Genomic DNA, 16,907 nt, shown 5'->3' on the forward strand with positions numbered 1-16,907 from the left:
CCTCGGTGGGCTCGGCAAGGCAGAGCTGCTGGCTCAGTTCCCCCTCCCAGCCCAAACTGGGAGCACTGGGGCTCCAGCTGAGCCCCTTGAGAGCTCGTACCTGCTCTGGGGTGTGATCCCATGGCACAGCAGCTCCAGGGACTGTCCTCTTGGCCTGTTTCTGCAGGGGATTCATTTATCGGAAGATACTCTTACCGAAAAATAAATATATAGTGTGAGCAAAGCGAGCAGCATTAACTACATTAACTAGAACTACAAGCAGCCTCTGCTATGTCTTGGCTCCTGTTCTCCCCTCCTGGACTTCATTTGGCACCTTACATATTAGGAGGACAAATTAGAATTTCATGCATATTTCATATACACTTAATCACTTGGCAAAGACCAAAACACTACCCCATTAAGTGGAATTTATGCTAAATGCTGTTTCCATTAGGCACCAGCCATTGCCTGTTCATAGGTTAAGTCAGTCCCTGAGGGAGGTTTGCCCCCTTCGGGGAGGCTGTGACAGTGGGCTCCTGCGAAATGAGCCTCATCCCGGCAAGCAGGGCAGGGTCACTCGTGTCAGGGGTAACAGCAGCCTTATTGCGAAGCTGCTTCGCAAAACCCATCCTGGTCAAAGGGCCATCGGATGCTTTTAACATGGGGCACACTGCAGTGCTGCTGCCTGGACGGCAAAGACTCGGGGTCCCGTGTGTTGCTCCCCTGAGCCCGTTGGGTGGTCTTCCACACCAGGAACCGGCCGAGACAAATGTGTGAGGCTCCTAAACCTGAGATGCCCCTGCACGAGCCATTCCTGGAGGAGTTACAGCCTAAGGCATCCTTCTGGGGGCTTCTCTTTCCTTACACCCCTGAGTAAGACATGCTCTAGCAGCCTTTAGCTACTCCTAAACTTTCCGCTGAGCACAGCCCCAAGGCAGTCAGTGCTGATCTTCCTCCCTCCTACCAGGGAACTAAACCCGTTCTTCAGGCCCAGTTTGGCCCTTGTGCAGGGGCTCTGCCCTAATTAGGCTCCCAAAGAGTAACGAGGCTTAGATGGCTCTTCTGAGCCCAAACGCAGTGCCCCTGCTCTGAGGAGGGGTCTCTTTGGAGACCGTTGTTTCTTTTAGCTCACAAGGGGGGAAAAAAGCTGTAGAGATTTATTGCTGAGGTGGGAGCAAGGTGCAGGTAGGAGTCTCTTGTGATTTTTTCTGGTGTTAAAACCGTTCTGAGTGTCTTGATTTCTTGAAAAAAAAAATGCAAAATGCTACTGAAATTGCCACAGAGGTAGTGACGAGCCCCTCTTGGCTGAGGGGATCTGGGGAGGGTGTGCAGGGCAGGTCTGGCACATCTAGACTTTGGCTTTCTTGGGGGGGGAGCAGACAAATCTCCCTCTTGAGGGACATTCCCTGGGAAGGGAGGCTGGGCAGGGTTGCTCACTTCGGCCTCTGGATGGGCAACGCTGGGCTCCCCCTCGCTGTCCCCCTCCCCTCCCAGTAACTGCAAAACTCTAGCCAGGCTAATAAACCTGAGCAACCTCAGCCCGGGCACAGCTGGAACGCAGAAAAGTTGCACCTAAAATAGCTAACATAGATGGAGGAGGTTTAGATGGGCTTATTCTGCTTTTAAGGAAAGGGAGGGGGATTGGGGCTGGGAGTACAGAGCTGCTCTGGATTTCAGACCCGAGGCTGTATGTTGTCTGTCTCAGTGGGCATCAGCAATTCCTTCTTCTCTGCCCTGTTTCCCCGCATCCTCAAACAACGTTGCTTCTTTTTTTTTTTCAGCGGGTACTCAGGGCTACTGCTGCCTTGCTTTGTAGCTGATGCTGCTGCCTGACCTAAATCCCTGCTGTGTTTTCTGTCCGGGTGCCGTGGTGCGGTGTGCCCGGTGTGGGGGTCTCCAGCTGGGCAGATTGGGGGTGCAGCTGGGGGGCACTGGCCCTGGGGGCTGCTCCCTGCCTCTCTGCCAGGTCAGGTTTTGATTTATTTTTTTTTCTCCCTCGTGTGAGCCTGTTGCATAAGAGGGATTTGAGGGCTTCTGCTTCACTCCCCCCCCCTCCCTTCTTTTCCAGAATAAAGACCTTGTTTTTCCAAGCATTTTACTCGCCAGTCACTGGTGGAGGTTAAACCGGCCCTGTACCCCAGCCAGCGCTCCTCGCTGATCCCGGGGTCAGCGGGAGCCGCAGGGTATCAGGCCTAAGAAGGGCTTAGCCCTGTATTTTACATTTTACATTTCCCAAGGCCACGAGCTTAGGGGTTACCAGCCCTCGGCTGCCCGTCCCCACTCACTGCGGGCGCAGGGTTTGCCGGGCAGCTCGTGCACCTTCAGCTCCGGCCGTGGGGATGCTGCGATAGCTTCCCCCTAGAACCAGCCCTGCGCAGGCGGTGCTGTCTCAGCACGCCCAGGGAATCGCGGGATCGCCGGTGGCTGCGTGGTTTGTGTTGGAAACCAGCACGTCCTTTCGGGTACGGAAGAAGTCGCCGTAGGGAGGTGACTCTGTTTCCCTTCGCCTAGTCAGCCTGGATTTGAATTCATTTCTCAGTCCTTGGTTTTAGTTTTCGTTCTCGTCGTCCCCCAAATTCTGTTTCTCTGAGGGAAGACAAACCCCTGTAGGCACCTGCATTTTGCCAACGTGTTCATGGGAGATGCTGCTTTACGTGGGGTCACGCTCGAACGCCACCATGCCAAGGAAACCTTCTCTTTAACTGTTTGGTGGCTCGCAGTGAGTGCTGGAACACCTCGCTGTGGTGGCCTTGCTGCTCGGTGACGCTGTCTGTGCAATCCCCGTCCCCTCAGCAGAGGTTTCCAACCCCTCTCCTGCTGAGCCTGTTCGCTTGGCTGTGCTTTAACTGGGGGGGGCTTTAAATGGGAATGCAGGGGGAGGAGGGAGTGAGACGCAGGCACAGCAACCTCAGGAAATGGTGGGGGAAAGATAAAGCCCTCACCACGCACCCGACAGTTGTGGGCCATCCCGTTGCATTGAGCCCTCCGGGCTGGAGCTGAGCTCACCCCAAGCGTGCCCACGAGCGCACCCCCGGCCCCTCCGCGGTCTGAAGAGCCGGACACACACTGCCCCTCTGCTCTTTGCCCTCTGGGCTGTTTAACTTCTGCCCCTTGTTTGAATGAGTTTCTCCAAAGTCTGTGTTTTTCAAGGAGGGGTGGTACGAGCGGGCGTTTGCTCTCCGACTGTCCCTGCGGGCGAGGTTGTGGCTCAGGGTGCCCTTGTCCTTGGCGTTGCAGGTCAGCCTCAACGATTCCCACAATCAGATGGTCGTTCACTGGGCGGGAGAGAAGAGCAACGTGATCGTGGCCTTGGCCAGAGACAGCCTGTCTTTGCTGGGTCCCAAAAACAGCGATGTAAGTAATGCAGCCTGGGGCTGCCTCGGGGCACCCTCTTTGCTTCTGTGCCAGGTGAGGTGGCGGCGGCTGCTGAGCCACGGCCTGCTTGTCTCTCGTGCTCTGGGAAGATGAAAGAAAGGCTTCCCCGCCTTGTAGTTTTCTCAGTTTTTACCAAATCTGTCAGAAGGGAAGCCAGAGCTTTGTGTTCCTAATGCTGGGGCTTGTCCTTTGCAGGTTTACGTGTCTTATGACTACGGGAAGAGTTTCAAGAAGATTTCGGAGAGGTTCAGCTTTGGCGGGGAGAACAGCAGCGAGGTGGCCATCGCCCAGTTCTACCACAGCCCGGCCGACAACAAGAGGGTGAGGAGAGGGGGCAGCTGGCCCAGCAGGGTTCCTCCCCAGGGCACAGCTGCTTTATCACTGCTGACAGCGCGAACACGCACGGCCCTCGGCGCTGGGGCAGTTACACCGCGGTGGCAGCGCCTGTAGTGATACAGCTGCTCCTTGGGGTGGGAGCAGTAACTGTAAAGGCATTCTAGTGTCAGAGTGACTGCATCTGTAGCAGCTCGCCCTAACAGAGCTGCGTGCCCATCACTAGCATTGTTACAGGGCTGCAGACACGAATATTTACTTAGGCTTTATCAGCACCAAGGCTGCCTTTGTCCTGGCTGGAGCCCTTCTAGGTGTCCTTGCCCTGCAGCAGGTGAAGCTGCCATTTGCCATCCCTGTAGGTATTCTCCTCCCCAAAGCCAGGATGAGGGAACTGGGTGTGCAGTCACCCTGACCCACATCTGTGGGTCACGCTGAAAACTGGCGTCAGGAGCATCGGAGAGTGGTGGGAGAGGGGGTGGCTGGGGCAGGGAGATTCCTCTCCTCCAGAGTTTGCCCTCCCAAAGGCTCCCCCAGGACATGTGCCTCTGTTTCTGCCAGCCTGAGCTCTGCTCCCACCTCCCGGAGGCTGACCACTTGCTTTCCTTCTTTCTTGTCACCCCCTCTCTTCCCAGTACATCTTCGTGGACGCCTTTGTCCCATACCTCTGGATCACCACCGACTTCTGCAACAATATTCAGGGCTTCTCGATTCCCTTCAGAGCAGCAGACCTCCTCTTGCACAGCAGGAACCCCAACCTCCTCTTGGGCTTCGACAGATCTCACCCTAAAAAACAGGTGAGCGCTTCTCCTTAGATGGGAGGGCTAGCATCCTTCTGTGGCATTTGCCCTGGCCCCTTTACATGCCCCACAGCCCTTACGGAGTGCCAGGAGCCACCCTGCCTCGTGCTTTGACAACCCAGGGTGTCTGGTCTCAGATTGCTGCAGGCAGAGCTGTTCCAGATTGGCCAGGACACCCCCTTCCCTTCAGGTCAGTCTGGTTTCTGACCTCTGGAGCGGTGAGGATGTAGTACCTGCAGGATGGGTTCCTCTCCCTTTCCCTTCATTTGTGCTGCTCCTCCATCCGTGCCGCTCCTGACCGTATCGATCTCCCCGACTGTTGCGGTTGTAACTCGCGGCAGAGCGCTGGCAGCCGAGGCAGGACTGACCTCTGCAGTATTTCATGCGGGCATGTGGTTTGGCTTTGGGTCTTGCATAACAAATTGCTTCTTGAAAACAAACACTTTTTTTTTTTTTTTTTTTTATTTCCCCCTGGAGCCGTTGAGTAAAGATTGTAAATAATTACAGCAACTTCACATAGACACGGGCAGCGTAAGCAAAACCTGGAGATAAAACAGCCATCACCCAAGATGTGAGTGGGGACAGCTGAGCAAGGTGCAGGCACAGCCATATTCCAAACACAGCTCTGTGCCTCTGCAGAGAAGCCACAAGGCTCGGGGGGCAGCATCCTGAAAGCGTGAGGCAGGTTTGAGTCAGGACCTTTCAAAGCCTGAACTCAATCTGGGGGTTCTTTGGAGTTGTTCCTGCTTCTGGAGGGCTCAGGGGTCCCAGGGGACCACCATCACGCTCTCTCTTGCAGCTCTAATGGCTGATGTTACCCTAAACAACATTAAAATCACCCATCAGCTGTTTTCAAAGTGCTGCTGATGCCTTCCCTGGGGCATGGAGCTGCCTGGGAGTGGTACCTTCCCTGGGCAGGCTGCCAGGTTGACTGTCGAGGCTGGAGCGTGGCTGGCTGTACCCACATACCTGCAAAAAAGAGGCAAAAATTGCAGCCACAGGTGCCACCATAGTGCTTGGAAAAAAAAACGGGCGGGTTTCAGAGACACGGGCCCTTCAGGGACAGGATCTGCAGAGGGGCTGGTGTGCTGTGGGCTGGTGTGTTTATCGTTGCTGCTTTCGTTGGCGCAATGAGAGATACTATCTCTTCTCTTGAACTTTGCCATACTAATGCCTGCAGATCTGCAACAACAGCGTGTCGCTGTGCTCGGGGTTGTAATGGCCTCCGAGGCAGGGACGGCTCTGCCCAGGTATTTGCCATGGCGATCACACTCCATGAGTACATTATAACAAGTTATTTTTATTTCTGAGTTAGAGTAGGGGCAGGTGGATCAACAGGCAATGGGAAATCCTGCTGGTGGGAGACTAAAGGACGGTGTTTTTCCTGTTGGAGTTGTTCTCCTGCAGCTAGAAAGATTGCAGTTCCTCCAGGCAGCTGCCACAGAGAGAGAGAGGTTCACGGGTTTGGGATGGACACGTGTCCATCCTGCCTTTGCTGCCTGAGCTTGGGTCTCTTACAGGATTGGGTCTGTTTGGTTGCCCAGTCCCACTGGCATCTCTCACCTTTGTCGTTGCAGCTCTGGAAATCGGATGATTTTGGCCAGACCTGGATAATGATTCAGGAACACGTGAAGTCTTTCTCTTGGTACGTGCTGCTCCTGGGTGTGATGCTCAGCTCCTCTCTTTTCTCACTCCTCACCTCTTGCCTTGTTTGCTGCCCTACACAAACCAAGGACCAAAAGCGTGCTCCAGCCCCGGCCCCCTGCTCCCCTCACCCAGCAGAGACCCCCCACCATGGGGACGTGGCACAGCGCAGTGACAAGACACAGGCGCCCGGGGATGCTCCACATTCCCCCCGGTTCTTGCCCACCCACCCCATCCCATGAAAGGGCTCCTGCCCCTTGGTGCCCACAGCTTTCTGCATCGTTCTGGGAGTGCAGAAATAACACCACCACCACCATCTTTTTTGCTCTTTCCAGGGGAGTTGAGCCCTACGATAAACCTAATACAGTGTACGTCGAGCGGCACGAGCCTTCTGGGGTGTCGACTGTCATTCGCAGCACCGATTTCTTTCAAAGCCGAGAAAATAAAGAAATAATCCTGGAAGACGTTGAAGACTTTCAGCTCAGGGACAAATACATGTTTGCGACAAAGTCTGTGGTAAGCATCAGGCGAGCAGTTCGCCGCCGAGGGTGACGGTGCTTTGGCACAGTGCCACGGCGGGCGGCAGTTCCGCTTTAGGCTGGGACTTGGGTCTAAAGTGTGGTGAGAGTGTTTGCTGGGGATGGCTCCTCCCGCTGCTGTTCCCTGTGGCCTTCGGACCTCACGTTTAGCTTGTTGGGGAGGTGTCGCTCGGGCTGCCTTCCCCCCCACCCTGCTTTCCCTGGTGAAAAAAACCCTCCTTTCCCGACGCGGCTCTGCCGGCCGGAGCGGCGGCGTTTCCCGACGCCTCCCTTCAGCAGGTTGGGCAGAACTAGGTCAGGCTGCGAAGTGCTGGGAGCCGGGAAAAACCGCAGGATGCCGGGGAAGGCCAGCGAGGCGGGGGTGGCAGGGGAGGGGGGGATGTGGCTCAGCAGCTCGCTGGTTTGGAGGCTGCTTGTCAGAGAGGATTATCATCAAACGTGGACTAGGGCCAAGTAGCCTAACATGCTCCAGCCTGGAAAGCAAGCTGGATTTTCAGTTTGGTTTCCTAAGAAAAGAAGATGCGGGTCAGCGCAAGCCTCTACAGCCGGGGCCCCCCATCCTTTTCGCAGCTTTTGGCCAGTTTCAGACAAACCCAAAAAAAAGCTAGAAAGCATCTGTGCTTTCTCTGAGGGCAAGTCCTTCATAGACAATCAGAGACATGCCAGAGGGGTAGAGTCCTATTTCTTCTTGGATTTAAGGAGCAGCTTTCTTTTTCGAAGATGCTAGCCTTGCTTTCCTCCCCTAGAAATCGAGTCATTTTTCACAAGTAGCCTTTGCCATTTAGGGGTGTCTCCTTGCAAAACCACGTAGGGTTTCCTCCGGCCACCCGAGCAGCCGCAGTGTCTGATGCTGGCGGGGGACATGTTTGCAGAGCACTTTCAGTTTCTCAGAAGTCTCTCTTGCAGGTAGTACAGCCTGCAACTCTTAGGGCCCATCCCCTTGGCGCTATGCCTGAACTGAAGCCTGCTGCGGTTTGCAGAAGATTTTATCTAGGCTTGCTGTTGGGTGAAACACGGGGGGTGGTCTGTGCCTCTGCAGAGAAGCCACAAGGCTCGGGGGGCAGCATCCTGAAAGCGTGAGGCAGGTTTGAGTCAGGGCCTTTCAAAGTCTGAACTCAATCTGGGGGTTCTTTGGAGTTGTTCCTGCTTCTGGAGGGCTCAGGGGTCCCAGGGGACCACCATCACGCTCTCTCTTGCAGCTCTAATGACTGGTGTTACCCTAAACAACATTAAAATCACCCGTATTCCATGCTGAGGCAAAGACTGATGGGGAACAGAGAGACTGGGAGGGAGGCCGGCCTGGCTGCAACCCCCTGATTTGGAAATGATATCCCCAGGTCTGGGATCGGGCACTTGCATCAAGTCTCAGGCACAGCAAGGGTGACGCTGGGGAAAGGCTGGGCTGGGTGGCAGAGGCACCCAGGACTCTGACTCCTGCTCCTTTCTGTGGGAGGCACGGTTGCTTAGCGATACGGAGCCTGCGAAAATCAGGCCGCTTATTTTTGGAGCCTAAATCTGGGTTTAGGTTCTTACTGTTGGCATCCCATACAAAATAGGTTGCCCCCAGCTTTTGACTTTTTTTGTCTTTGTGCTGGTGCCTTTCATTTTGCACAAATCGTTAAAAATAGGAAGGAAAGGACAGACTGCTCTGCAGAAAGAGGGGGAAATAAAACCAGCCTCTTTACCTCCACCTGACTGGCCAGAGAGGGCGGTTGTCTCCTTGCTGAGCGCTGGCTGCAGCGGTGTAAACCACGAGCGGGGAGCTCTGCTCCCCACCACCAGTCCCAGGCAGCTCCCACGCTTTGCCCACACACAGGGAGGCTAAAGTCGCAGGCACATGGTTTGTGGGTTTGCCCCAGTCTGCTTTTCAGCTGTTGCTGGAGATGAGGGTGATTTCGGGGGTGGGAGCTGCTCCTGATGTGTCCCTCTGCTCTGCCGCAGCGTTTGCCAGGCAGCTCGCAGCTGCCTTCGGTCCAGCTCTGGGTTTCCTTCAACCGCAAGCCGATGCGCGTGGCACAGTTTGTAACCAAGCATCCAATTAAGGTAAGTGGTATTTTCCGAGAAGATCTCCTCTGCCTCCCTTGCCAAGGACGCCCTCAGATGTCAGCAGCAGTTCTCTGTGTTTCGCTGCAGGAGTTGGAGCTGGGAAGGGACCTCATATAACCCTGCTCGGGTGGGCTTGGCTGAGCAAAGGCTGACGCTAGGATGATCTTGTGGTTTACACGAGGGTGCTTTATTCTGGTGATTTGTGCCTCTGGAGTGCGCGGGGCCAGGACTGTGCTGGCTGTGAGGCTGTCTGGAAAGAGACGGCCACCGACTTCCTCCAGCACTGGTGATGGAGCCTGGCAGCAAAGCCCAGATACCCAGAGAGGGGCTGATCTCAGGTCTCAGTGCTTTGGTTCTGCTTTTAGGGACCCTACCTCTTTCCGTGGCGTGGGGCACTAGGTCGCTGAGCACGGGTGGGCTCCACCAGCATGGCCTGGAGCATCCATCTGCTCCGGGGGGAGGGAAGCCAGGGTTTGAAGAGTCTGTGATCCGTGAACTAGACATGCTGTGATGTCCCCAGGCTGGTGGGACGAAGGAGAGCACGAGCAGTACGCTCAGCGTTTGGCAGAGCTCCCGGCTGTGAGACACCCCCGGCCTCAGTGAGGTCTGGGCAGGGAGAGATCCGGCACCCATGGGGCTTGGCACCCAGCACTGTTTCGGGGGGGCTCTGCCAGTGCGTTGGGCAGGGCAGAGGATAGCGATTGCTGGAGGAGGAACACAAAAGAAAAAAGAGGAGAGGGGAGATCTTGCCAAGTGGAAAAAATACAAATGGGTGGAGGGGAGAATAACTTCCAGCTAGCTAAGAGGAAATGTTAAACCAGCCTGCATGTAAACCCTGCTTGTGTGCCCACATGTGTGAGGCCTGTCGTTTACATCCCAAAGGAGTATTACGTTGCCGATGCCTCAGAGGACCAGGTGTTTGTGTGTGTCAGCCACGACAACAACCGGACTAACCTCTACATCTCGGAGGCAGAAGGCCTGAAGTTCTCACTGTCTTTAGAAAACGTGCTCTACTACAGCCCGGGAGGAGCTGGAAGTGACACTTTGGTCAGGTAACGTGGGACGTGTCTAATGGGCTGCGGTCAATGCGAACATCAGCCACAGCTTTGGTAGTTTTTGACTGTGTTGGATTAAATCATTGCCCTAATCTCCGGGCTTGTCAGTCCCCTGCTCCCCAGACCCAGGGAGGCTGTGATTTGCTGATCCCACCTTTTAATTTCCTCGCAGGTATTTTGCCAACGAGCCCTTTGCCGACTTCCATCGCGTCGAAGGCGTGCGGGGTGTCTACATCGCCACCCTGATCAACGGCTCCTTCAGCGAGGAGAACATGCGCTCCGTCATCACCTTTGACAAGGGGGGCACCTGGGAGCTGCTGCAGCCCCCGGCGCAGACACACTATGGGGAGCAGATAGACTGCGAGGTAGGGCGGGAGGAAGCCCCCACAAAAGAGGCTGAGCTGGCAATCCTGCCCCGACTCGCCTTTCCTAGGTGAGGGCACGGGAAAGTGCACGATGGAGGGTTAATGCCGCTGTGTTTTGCTTTTCCAGATCTCTCAGGGCTGCTCTCTCCACCTGGCCCAGCGCCTGAGCCAGCTCCTTAATTTCCAGCTGCGTAGGATGCCCATTCTCTCCAAGGAGTCGGCGCCGGGACTGATCATCGCCACCGGTACCACTTCCCTTCCCGCAGCCACGCAGGGGCTTGGGGCACGTTGTTGCCAGGGCGTGAAGAACTTGGCAGCATCTAGTTTGTATATGCAGGTTACAAAAATGCAATTAAACTGTACATTTTGCTGTCCGTTCCCTGCTGCAGTCCCCGTACAGTAATTGCAGCGTGTACGTTCTACTGCGGCACAGTGACATGAGAAAACTTAATCCGCTTTATTCTGATCCTCTTTCCTGCTGCTGTTCACGTGAAGGGTTTCTTGGACATAACAAAATCCCTATTTGCCTTGCTCTTTTACTGAAGAAAACGTCTGCACGTTTTGCTTGATCATGTTTCTAGCCATAGGTTTTTTTCCCCAGCTGCTTTTAAAACTTGTAATAGTCCTTAAAATATTTGAAGGGATTTATAGTTTATAGTGTGAAAAATCAGCTGAATCATTGTCATTTTGCTCCCAGATAAAAATAGTTGAGAGGTGTCTGGCTTCATTTTAAGCAATTGCATTGCAATCCTCAGGAAGAATGATTTCTCCTGTTCTCTTAGGCTCCATTGGCAAGAACATGGCAAGGAAAACCAACGTCTATGTCTCTAGCAGCGCCGGAGCAAGGTGGAGAGAGGTAAGGCTGCTTTTTTTTCTTGCCAGCTCAGCCAGGGCAGTGGTGCAGCAGGCAGGACCGTAGATAAATGATGTGCAGCTTTCGGGCATTAAAGGTGATCTCCACGTATGTGTCCAAGAGCTGTAGTGGAAGGTGTTGAATATCCGTTGAGAGCAAGGGGAAGAGGTCTTTCAGTGAAGGACCAGGCATGGGTTAGTGTGGAGATGAGCCTCACGGTGAGGGAGGTGGGTTCGAATGAGGAGAGCTCCCTCCTTTCTTCTCTTCAGCTGGCAGGACTTGCCCCTGGCATGGGGCATCTGGCCCCTTTTAGACAGGACTGCCAGCCAGCACTTGGTGTGTGAGGGTGTCTGGACAGGCTCTGGCATCTTCCAGAAAAATGGGATGTTGCCCTCGGTTTATGAGGAGTTTGACACTGTTTACTAAGTGGGTGTTCTGGTCTGCGGCAGTATTTGTGGTCTGTCTATGCATTCTGGTGCGAGTGTAATATGGTATTTCCACATCTGCAAGCTATTTAATCTCGTGAAATAAACGGCCTCCTTTTCCTCCCGTAAGTGCTGCGCGGTCTGGGTTAATGTCTGGGCCGCCCCGGCGGTGGTGGGGACACGCCACAGGGCCGCCTGCTGCCAAAGCCAACTGTGGCTCCGAGGCTGAGAGCTGGTGCCTCCGAAACGCAGGCGAGGACTGGCCCCGGGGACCTGCTGTTTCTCCCTGCGGGAGCCTTGCAGCAGAACAGGGGCAGGGTGTCCCACAGCCGAGACTTCCAGGTGCCAACCTCCCCTGGCTCGCCGGCAGGTCTGTGCTGAAGTGCAATTAAAACATGCTGGGGAAGCGTTGACCCACAGTTAACAACGCCGAGCTCCTGACTTACTCGGGCCCTTTGTGTCGCGAGCAGAGGTGCAGAATGACCCAGCGGTGTAGCTCCTCAGCTGAGAAGCAGGAACGCCACTCCTTCCTCTCGGCTTTGGCAAGCAGCAGGCGGGAAGGCTCGTTGCTCTCCAGATCACTGCTGTGGTCTTACCGCACAGAAAAGAAAGAAACAATACGTTCAGTGCCCTGCGTGAGAACGTCCCCAAGTGTGTTAGTGCATCCTGCGAGCAGTCAGGCATGTACATGCCTCCTGTTGTCATCCTGAGCTGCTCTGGGCTCCCCAGATAGGAAAGCAAAGGTGATTTTGTGTTGGTGGTTACTAAACAGGGCCGGAGGTGAGCGTGAAATACAAGTTTCTTTCTGTGGGATGGGTGTATGAATTGTCTCCGGAGCTTGGTTGTGCACGCCGTGGCCCCTCTTGTCTTGGAGCATTCAGAAAGCCTAACAGCCTGAGAACTACCTCTTGCCTGCAGTCCTAGGGAGGTGGTGGGTCCCTGCCGAGTGCTGGGAGAGCCTCGCAGACGTGGCACGGAGCTGCAGGCAGAGCGGGGAGCAATGGCTTCACGCCGTGGCACTTCTTCTACTGATTCTTTCCCTGCACATGGCGCGGGAGGAGCAGAGTCCAGGGCACAGTGCTGCTCTTAAGCGCAGCTGTACATGTAGGGAAATTGGGCTGGCTGCTCTTCTCTACAGATGTTGGCCCATAAACACTCAAATCTCTGGTGCCTCCAGATACTTGGCTCAGCCCGGGCGACCCGAAGTGTTAGCTCCCATCAGGCAGCATTCTGACAAAGCATGCTTTCCAGCCAAGCTTTCCCCTTAATTCAGCACGGCTCTGAGGCACCCCTCGGCACTGTTTCTCTTGCAGGCTCTGTCTGGACCCCACTATTACACCTGGGGTGACCACGGTGGCATTCTGGTGGCCATCGCGCAAGGCACCGAGACCGACCAGCTCAAGTAAGGGGCAGGGCAGGGGCTGGGAGAGAGGGTCCTGCGGCGGGCCGGGCCTGCCCCTGGCAGCTCTCCTACTCTTCTTTCTCCAGATACAGCACAAATGAAGGGGAAACGTGGAAAACGTTCACTTTCTCAGAGAAGCCGGTGTTTGTGTACGGCCTGCTCACCGAGCCCGGGGAGAAGAGCACCATATTCACCATCTTCGGCTCGTACAAGGAGAACGGCCACAGCTGGCTGATACTGCAGATCAACACCACTGACGTGCTGGGTGAGGGGACAGGCGATGGTGCTGGCACTGGGTGTGCGGGTGGGAGAGCCTCCAGTCTCCATCCTGTGGCTTTGCAGGTGACACGTGGTGACAGAGCCCTCACCTGAAACCAGCCGGTCCCCACACCGCACAGCCTGGCCCCAGCACCGCTGCGGGTGCAAGTGGGATCTTGACATACCCTCTCCGGGGGGTGGTTGAGAGTGAGGAGGAGGTGTGGGAGAGGTTTTTGGAAGCCCAAAGTGACCTGGAGAGCTCAGGCTATGAACCATCTATTTAGTCATCTCCTGCAGAGACTATTCAGTCCTCTCCAGGGGCTGTGGCACCACTGTCCGTGTTGGGGTGCCCTGTCCCTCGTGTCTCATGTCCACGTGGACATGGCTGCTGAAGGCACTCGTGTGCCCTCTGCTCTCCCCATGTCCCCTCTCTTCTCACTGAGGAATTTGTTGAAAAGGAAAGCGGGGGGGGGGGGGGGAAAAAAATCCTTCTGAAGGCTTGTGCCTATGAATGTTTTATAACCCATTTCAGCTTTGATTGCAAGGCAGCATTTTAATCAAAGAGCAGTTAAACCCAGCAGAGGAATTTGCTTGACTAAAATTTATAACTGATTCCCTTGACATTTTGTTAGAAACGGATCTGTTTGGTAACCAGAATGACTTCATTTAAATGAGGCATCGCAAATTCACTGTCACCGCGACAGAGCTGCTTGTTGCCTCCTGTCACCGAGTGCTGCTGCACGCTCTGAGCTGAAATGCTTTCTGCTCTGCCTTTTCTTTCGGGTCAGGACTAGAGCTTTGCAGGTGCGGGGGGAAACTCCTCGTTTCATACCAGAGGAGGGCAGCGAGTGGGAAGGGGCAGTGGGCGCTCTTGTGGTGCATGGCTGGGTGCCAGCGTGTCTGCCCTCGCTCCAGGCGCCCCGGGTCTCAGTGCCAGTAGCTGTGGTGAGAAGCTGAGGTTAATGCAGCCTCCTTGGAGCCTGGGCTGGCTGTTTGGAGCCCACAACTCCACCCGGGGGGGAGCCTTTTGCACCTCCTCGGAGAGCAAAGCTCTCTGCTCCCCCCAGTCCCCCCGTGCGGTGCAGGATGCGGTGCCGTGCTGTGCGCATCCTTGCCAGGCACACCCCACCAGCAGTGACCAGGGGACACCTGCGGCTCGTTTGCTGTTAAACCCTTGGTCTGAGGTGCCCCAAGGACTGTGTCTTTCTTTACCCCAACCTTGTGGCTTCTCTTAGGGGTCCCTTGCACCGAGAACGACTACAAACTGTGGTCACCCTCCGACGAGCGAGGCAATGAATGCTTGCTGGGGCATAAAACTGTTTTCAAAAGGAGGACTCCTCATGCGACGTGTTTCAATGGGGAAGATTTTGACAGGCCTGTCATGGTCTCCAACTGCTCTTGTACGAGGGAAGACTTTGAATGGTAAATGCCAAATAATTTCTTTTAGTCTGGATTGTAAGTCTGAGATAAATATCTGTCACCAGTTGCTCAAAGTGAACAAACATCTAATCTGCTGAGCTCTGTGTGTGTCTGCTTGATGTTATAGCAAAGAGGAAACTAAATAGACTGAAAACATCCTTTCATTAATAACGGGGCATGAGACTTAATTAATGTCTGTAGAGCCTTTCGGGAGCCTCTGAAAGTTTCCACAGAAGAGGAAGGGATTGTTAATCCATCACCTTCTTTCAAAGGCGATTTCCCATCACATAGAGAGGTCCTCCCCTAAAAACCTGAGTGACCCTATAGCCACAGGGATGCCACTGGCCGTGTTATACCATTTTATCTGCAGCTTGCACATTACTGACACTGCAGAGCTCTCAGGATTAGGAGACATGCTCTGGCAACCTGATGCAAAGCTTTGGGGTTAAAAGTGAACTGCTTTTCAGGGCCTGGCCTTTCAGTGGAGCTCAGGTCAGGCTGCTCGAGTGCCTGGTACACGCAGTTAAGGACAGGGGTCTGAACCTGCCTGTCCGATGCCGAGATAGCGGCTGAGCCTGGCTTGCCAGCAGCAGGCTGAGAACAGGGCTGCTGGGATCTGATTCCTGCCTCAGAATCGCAGCCCTGGACTCCCTGCAACATCAGATTGACGTAACCTCTTCCACGGGGTTTTTCAAAGAACAGGCACACTGTAACTCCCGTTTTACCACCAGGAAAAGCCAAGAGACAGACCAGTGACCTAAGCCAGCTAGCAGGGGAACTGGGGCTTGCAGCCAGATTTTCAGGGCACTCTGGCTCAGCTGTGCTTTGCTGCCTCACCTACCCTAGTCTGCTCGGCCACTGGCAAGCTTATTTGCAAAATGTTCTTGAAACGTCCTGGAGACAGAAGCTGTCTGGCTGTAAGATACTATTGTGCAGCTAAATACCGATAACGAATGAATGGACTTCCGAGATAACGTGGGTTCTTAAAACTTCTGTGCAAAAATAGAGCAGAGTAATAGGAGAGCACGGCTGCATTTTTCCCTTCTCCCCTGTCCTTCTTTACATCTTTCTTCTCCTTGCAGTGATTTTGGCTTTAAACTGAGTGACGACTTATCGTTAGAAGTTTGTGTCCCTGACCCTGAATTCGCTGGGAAACCGTACGACCCGCCAGTCCCTTGCCCTGTTGGCTCAACTTACAAGAAGACTCGAGGGTATGTGTTGTACTTGGGAGGGGAACCTGATCTTCCAAATGCCAGGATTTATGCTGTTGGTGGTTAAAGAAACCCCAATAACCACAAAACCCACACGCAAACGCCCCATGAGTGGCAGTAAACGAATTACATGTTTGGACACGTACATGGCAACCTTTAATTTGTAACCAAGTACCGCTGCTTATTCTAGCTGCACATGATGGTGTGTTAACAGTTTCCATGAAAATAAACTGCCTGGCTGTGTATGTTGCAGCTACCGAAAGATCTCTGGGGACACTTGTGCAGGTGGAGACATTGAATCGCGGCTCGAAGGGGAGCTGGTCCCGTGCCCACTAGCTGGTGAGTACGTACAGGATTGCTCCGGGCACAAGGGCTTCATTCATAAAACCTTTGGTGCCTGAGGGACCATGCACAAATTCCCAGAGGGCTCTCAAACAAAACCTACAACACAGGAGCTGAAATGCCTCAACTGGTTACAAATCCATCATCTCCTGTGCTGTCCAGAGCCTGGAGAGCTTCTGAGGGACGTGCTGAGGCACGGCTTCAGCCTGTGGTGCGGAGCCCTCTCTGCTCCCGAAGCCCTCGGAGCAGGCTGTGGGCAGGAGCACTCTTATCCCCATCGCATCCTCGCTGTAGCGGGCTTGAACCCAACCAGGAAGACAGGAGTGAGGTCAAAGATACCCTTGGGGAGGTCTCACCCCCAGACAGGCCACCATATGCGGTTGAACGATGGCTCTTTGCGGCCAGAGCGGGGCAGAGGCTGCCCTTCAGTCCTCACATGTCCCCGCCAGACTTCGCCTCCATCCTTATTTTCTCCTCTCAAACGTACGAGGCACTGAAACGGTCTCATGCTCCTGTGCTGCCAAAGTTATTTGCATTCTGCTCGTTACAGCTTTAATTTAATCTGCCGTCATGAGCTGCGTGATTAGCATGCTGCTGCGCAGCAGCTCGGGAGCGAGCCTGAGACGGGCAAGAGGCTCGTGTGAGGGTTGGGATGGCCGAGCCGGTGCTGTGGCAGGGTGAGCCCAGGGCTGTGGCTGAGCAGAGCAGCCCAACCCACCAGTGTGAGGTTCCCCCGCACTGTCCTAAGATTTTTTTTTTTTTTTAGGGTGCAAAATCTATTCCAGGTGCAAAATAGCCTGGCGGGTGCCCGGGGAAGCATTCCCTCTGCCAGGATTCATGCCAGTGCTGTGCTTAGTTTTCCTC

The 16,907-nt window shown here is 54.6% G+C and overlaps 1 protein-coding gene across 4 annotated transcripts in view; it reads left to right on the forward strand.

Moving 5' to 3' along the window:
- SORL1 (sortilin related receptor 1) overlaps nucleotides 1-16,907 on the forward strand; it is a 53,795-nt gene that overhangs the window by 6,349 nt on the left and 30,539 nt on the right. For all 4 annotated transcript variants that reach the window (XM_074927364.1, XM_074927363.1, XM_074927365.1 and 1 more), the window contains exons 2-16: nucleotides 3,217-3,333; nucleotides 3,550-3,675; nucleotides 4,320-4,481; nucleotides 6,062-6,129; nucleotides 6,464-6,644; nucleotides 8,609-8,710; nucleotides 9,596-9,765; nucleotides 9,941-10,133; nucleotides 10,261-10,378; nucleotides 10,916-10,989; nucleotides 12,725-12,813; nucleotides 12,900-13,078; nucleotides 14,307-14,493; nucleotides 15,573-15,701; nucleotides 15,955-16,040. In XM_074927364.1, coding sequence (XP_074783465.1) covers nucleotides 3,217-3,333; nucleotides 3,550-3,675; nucleotides 4,320-4,481; nucleotides 6,062-6,129; nucleotides 6,464-6,644; nucleotides 8,609-8,710; nucleotides 9,596-9,765; nucleotides 9,941-10,133; nucleotides 10,261-10,378; nucleotides 10,916-10,989; nucleotides 12,725-12,813; nucleotides 12,900-13,078; nucleotides 14,307-14,493; nucleotides 15,573-15,701; nucleotides 15,955-16,040 — 1,981 coding nt within the window. The remainder of the gene's footprint in view (nucleotides 1-3,216; nucleotides 3,334-3,549; nucleotides 3,676-4,319; nucleotides 4,482-6,061; nucleotides 6,130-6,463; nucleotides 6,645-8,608; nucleotides 8,711-9,595; nucleotides 9,766-9,940; nucleotides 10,134-10,260; nucleotides 10,379-10,915; nucleotides 10,990-12,724; nucleotides 12,814-12,899; nucleotides 13,079-14,306; nucleotides 14,494-15,572; nucleotides 15,702-15,954; nucleotides 16,041-16,907) is intronic.

Source organism: Athene noctua, chromosome 26 (assembly GCF_965140245.1).
Source record: "Athene noctua chromosome 26, bAthNoc1.hap1.1, whole genome shotgun sequence".
In the NCBI taxonomy this organism is placed as follows: Eukaryota; Metazoa; Chordata; class Aves; order Strigiformes; family Strigidae; genus Athene; species Athene noctua.